This window comes from Mchenga conophoros, linkage group LG19 (assembly GCF_057382185.1).
Source record: "Mchenga conophoros isolate Kocher_MC1m ecotype Shallow Benthic linkage group LG19, M_conophoros_male_GT1.1, whole genome shotgun sequence".
NCBI lineage: Eukaryota > Metazoa > Chordata > Actinopteri > Cichliformes > Cichlidae > Mchenga > Mchenga conophoros.
In genome coordinates, this window is record NC_140544.1 from 18,370,865 (window position 1) to 18,376,359 (window position 5,495).

The 5,495-nt window shown below is 42.8% G+C and overlaps 1 protein-coding gene across 1 annotated transcript; it reads right to left on the reverse strand.

The window, feature by feature from the left end:
* Positions 1-65: 65 nt before the first annotated feature.
* Positions 66-5,483, reverse strand: oip5 (opa interacting protein 5). Its single transcript, XM_085257599.1, has 5 exons — positions 5,006-5,483; positions 2,946-3,012; positions 2,720-2,842; positions 2,336-2,417; positions 66-2,134 (listed from the first exon to the last, which is right to left on the reverse strand). The coding sequence occupies exons 1-5, from the start codon at positions 5,178-5,180 to the stop codon at positions 2,042-2,044; spliced, it is 540 nt and encodes a 179-aa protein (XP_085113725.1). The 5' UTR covers positions 5,181-5,483; the 3' UTR covers positions 66-2,041.
* Between the last annotated feature and the right edge of the window lie 12 nt (positions 5,484-5,495).

The window sequence follows — 5,495 nt, forward strand, 5'->3', positions numbered from 1 at the left end:
TGGGTGTCGACTACAGTTTGAATGCCATATAACACAAACCAACAAACCAAAAGTTTGTTGTCCTTAATACCACTCTGAGGCTGGTTACACACCAGAAAATGATTACTGAAGGAAGATTTGAACCTAATTCTAGCTTGGTTTGAAGATTGTAAGCAGGAACAAAACCACCTTTGCTCTCACTGAACTGTTGATCCTAAAATCGTGGGAACAATTAACTTTATTAACAAAATAGCATTTACAGCAAATACATGATATACACTCACTGGCCACTTTATTAGGTTCAACTGCTTTATGATAGAATTATCTAAGCAGTCGATCACATGGCAGCAATTCAAAGCATTGAGGGCTGTGTTTGTTGTTGAGATGATCTACTGACGTTTAAACCGAGCGTCAGAGCGGGGAGAAAAAGTAATTTACTGACACTGAATGTGACATGGTTGTTTGAATGAGTATGGCAGAAACTGCTGTCAACAATAATAATTTAGATTAGCAGTTATGCACCCATTCAGGCTATGCAAAAAAAAACATGTCTTAAAACATAATATGTCCAGCCTTGAAGCAGATAGAGATGATCGCAGCAGGTGCCACTCCTCTCAGTAAGAGGGGATTGTCTTATTGTCATTATGCAAGCATAAGAAAATTAAGGCAAAGCTAAGAATGGGAAACTCAGGCTACAAAAACTGAACAACAGAAAGTTACGAGAACAAGAGGATGGTAGGGTCAGAATTTGGCATAAACAATATGCAAGTATGGATCGATCTCACTTTCATAATTAAAGGTTCAGACTGGTAGTGGTGGCCTGCACAGTCACCAGATCTCAATCCAATCCAATAATCCCTTTAGAATGTGGTGAAACGGATCATCCACAACATGGATGTGCAGTAACTGTGTGATGCTATCATCTCTAAATGGACCAATATCCCTGAGAAATGTTTCAAACATCTTGTTGAATCTGTGCCATGAAGAATTAGAGTAGATCAGAAGGCAAAAACAGTACTGGCAAGATGTACTTAATAAAGTGGCCACTGAGTGTATGCTGTCCATTACAAACAAACTACAGTAAATCAAGATTACTTTGACATTTTAATTGAACTGAACTGAGCGTGACTGAACATTGACCATATATCTCAAACGTTGGCAAGAAGTCATTATCAGCAGCAGAGAAGGGATCTGAGAAGCTGTGTCAACAACTGTTGCTATCATCTGTAACAATTGTTAATATCTGCATTCTGCCATTTTAGACAAATACCTTGTGAGGGTACCAGCAACAATGTTTTGAACCAAAGTAACAATACAGGTGGAATGACGTTTATATTTCACAACAATGCCCTGATTTAACCTACAACAATTAAGAAAATGAATAATAAAAAGTAATTTCACTTAGTAGCTGTCAACATAGACTGTATATAAAAGATGGATGTTGGCACAGTGAGGTCCAGTTCTGAAGCATTCTGGTCAGCAAGCAACACATCCGAAGGGAGGGGTGAATCTGACAGATTAACCAAGGACACTTCATGGTCACACAGTAGCAACTAGCCTATCATAAAGCATACCATTTTGTTTTGTATCCTTATAGCCTAAGCGGGGCCATAATTTACAAAATAAAACAATCATGCTGTATTCAGTAAGACATAAAAATAGTGACGGAGGCCATAAACTCAACAGGAAAGCGGCAGATCAAAGAAGCGGGAGGGTTTTTCCATCTTTACCTTAAGAATTGATTTTTTAATGAGGAGGCGCCCTCTGCTGGTTCTTCTAAAGAATGCAGGTCTGTGTCCGGTTTAAGTATTCACACTCTTGAATGCTGGAGCTGCATCCATTGTTTACATACAATCTGACATATTAGTGTTCACTGATCTTCCCTTTATTTTCCGATGGAACAAACACATTTCAGCTCTAATCCATTATTAGTGATATAATTTTCTTTACAAGCATATGGAGGCGCATAAATGCCACCATCACCAAAAACCATCTACAGTACGCAGCAGACTGAAGAACATATTTTCCCTAATCCCAGGTTGAGCTGGGTGTCCTGTGTACACTAGTTGACCATATTACTGGTAACACTTCTGTCTACCAGTCTGTTCTTAATGCGTGACATCTGTTCCAGCTGTGCTTCAAACTGTTGTCTCACCTGCAACGGAAAGCAAGTAACACATTTATCTGCTCAGCAGAGGCAATTATAATTTATTTCATTCCTAACTGGATTGCTTTATGCACTAATCTCTTCTATTGTGAAGTGAGTGTGTGCACTGATGAACCACAATAAAACCCAATGAAAAAAGTAAAATTGGTTCTCTTGCTCCGACATGATATTATTATTTCAGTGTCCCACCTCATTCATGCTTTGTCTGAGCGGCTTCTGATCAAATGTGAGTGTGGATGCCTTCACCAAGGAGCTGCTGTTGAGGATGTAACTGCAGAGAGAATTAAGCAAGTTCTTGAAGATCGAGGGATGCAAAAAATAACTTCAATGAAATGGTTTCCATTAAAGAATGAAAAATATAATTACCACACACACTTATTTATAAAGTGAATAGTTAAACCTACTCATCAAGTGTACAACATATACAGGGTTTGTTTCATCTCTGACCTGAGCTCACAATATGAAGTGAACAAAGAAAGCTCATAAGCCACATGTTTATTCTACCCTCCCCAGACAAACATGTACACAAGTAGTCAATATGGTCGTGTGGTTAGTAGAAACCGGAGGGCTTACCAGTTGATGTTTGCTTTGTAGAGGAGAAAGATGGACCGAATCAGAGCCAAACGTGAGGGTGCTGAGTGAATGACTTTCCCCAGAGCACAGCGGCAGCCACGGCATTTTAAAGAGCTGTAGATGCTGGGAGTGATCAAGACATTCATTATCAACCTGACAATGCTTTGTGGTACAAAACAAATTTCCTCTACAAGGTCAATAAACGCTGCAGCTTAACCCTACTTACCAATTAGTCATTTCCCCTTTATGTTCTGACTCCATCTTGTCACTAATGACTACATCATTGGTTACTCCTAAAGAAAATTAGGTAGAAAGACATTAGGTAGAAATATCATATTGGCATAAAACTTTTGAAAATCATCAGTGGAGTTTAAGTATAGTACCCCTGAAAAAACAGACATTAAAAGAGCATTAGGGAGCAAATGTGGTTGTTTTTGTCACTCTGGCACGAACAGCACGTCCCAGTTGATCCCACAAGTGTTCAATGGTGTTGAGGACAGGACTACAGGCAGGCTATTCCATCCCCATCCATCCATCCATCTTCATCCGCTTTGTCCGGGGCCGGGTCGCGGGGGCAGCAGCCTAAGCAAAGAGGCCCAGACCTCCCTCTCCCCAGCCACCTCCTCCAGCTTGTCCGGGGGAATACCAAGGCGTTCCCAGGCCAGCCGAGAGATATAATCTCTCCAGCGTGTCCTGGGTCTGCCCCGGGGCCTCCTCCCGGTGGGACATGTCTGGAACACCTCACCCAGGAGGCGCCCAGGGGGCATCCTTGTCAGATGCCCGAACCACCTCAGCTGGCTCCTTTCGATGTGGAGCAGCAGCTGCTCTACTCTGAGCCCCTCCCGGATGGCCGAACTTCTCACCCTATCTCTAAGGGAGAGGCCAGCCACCCTTCGGAGGAAGCTCATTTCTGCCGCTTGTATCCGCGATCTCGTTCTTTCGGTCACTACCCACAGCTCGTGGCCATAGGTGAGGGTAGGGACGTAGATCGACCGGTAAATTGAGAGCTTCGCTTTTATACTCAGCTCCCTCTTCACCACGACGGACCGGTGCAGCGTCCGCATTACTGCAGCTGGAGCCCCAATCCGTCTGTCGATCTCCGGCTCCCTTCTCCCATCACTCGCGAACAAGACCCCGAGATACTATTCCATCCCCTCCACTCCCAAACAGACAGCAGAAGAAACTACACTAGAGCAAGTGCGCTGGCCCAAGTAGTACCAAAGAAGTCAACATCGCCAAAGCTTAACGATTATCAAACAGCTGCCCTCACGGCATGTGACAAAGGTACTGTAGACACTAATCTTGGCCCAGCTGAGACCACAGGCGAAATCATCTCTTGACCCTCAGCAGTTTGCACACAGAACAAATGTGGAAGCAATCACCTACATCCTGCAGGGAGCTTACTGCCATCTAGACAGTAATGGCTGCACAGTGAGGATTACCTTCTTTGATTTCGCAAGTGCATTTAACACAATTTCATCTGCTGCTACTGAGAGAGAATCTACAGGAAATGTCAGGAAACACATCCACTGACAGACAGGTCACAGCACATGAGACTGGGGAAGTACTCCGTGTGTTTGGTGATGTTCAGTTCAGGAGCTCTGCAGGGGACTCTGCAATCTCCATTGTTGTTCACCTTGCACACCTAAGACACTGAGGAGTTTAGCTCTGGGTTGTGGCACCTACAGAAATACTCTAATGAGTATGCAACGGTTTGATTTTAGAGGCAGGATGGAGAGTAGAGAGCACTAGTGGATGATTTTGTGTCATGGCCTGGGAGGATTCATCTGCTTCTGAATATGAATAAGACCAGAGGGAATGTGATCTAGTTCAGAAGGTTCCTTTTGAGGTGGTGGAGGAGTACAGGTACCTGGGTGTCCGCATCAACAATAGGCTGAACTCTGCTGGGGGAGAAGACTGAATAAAGGCTGACTCTGTAACTGGCTGTAAATTGGAAACTTTGAGGATATTGTGATGAAACTTATCCATCATTGATAATCCACCACTGTGCTGAATAGGCAGTCTCTCTAAAAGACTGATTCAGCTTTGCAGCTACAGGAAAGGCATCTATCACCAGGCATACTACCATATTGCTATTGAATAATGTATTTATCATCTCATTGATTATCTTACTCGAACATATTAGGTCATATGATGTAAACAGTCGCCATAAAAACAAGTCAAAATCCATCTACTATGAGTTTAGTTAGCACTGTAAACTGATACTGCATTTAACACAAGCCCAATGCCTCAGCGAACAAGCTTTTAGAAATGAAGTGTACTTACTTAAGCACATAAGCGAGTCCATGCTTTTCATCTCTCCACAGACGCCTGTGGAGTCCGCCAGGACGGCGTTGCACTGCTGACAGTGGAAAGTCATCTGCTGTCTGTGCACTGTTCCTGTGACCGGCAGCTTTAAGTCATCGGTGTGTTTAATTAAAAAGCTGTCGTTAAATTCCATGCTTCACGGTGCCTAGCCAGCAACTTGGCCTCCTCGCGAATTTGAACAACAGAGGAAAGCACGCCCTCAGCGTAACCACGCCCTTACAAAGAAATGTGCAAGATACCAAATAACACTTTTCTACAAGTTTAACAAAAAAATTGTGACTGATTAAATTTTAATATTTTAAATGTATAAAATGTCTAATAAAAAATAAGATTTTAGAAAGAAAAAATAAGCATGGGGGATAAAAACAAAATCCCGAAAATGCACGGTTGTTCTGATTGGCTGAGAGGCATATCCGGTTAGAGTGAAGAGCCAATCAAATGTGTCGCG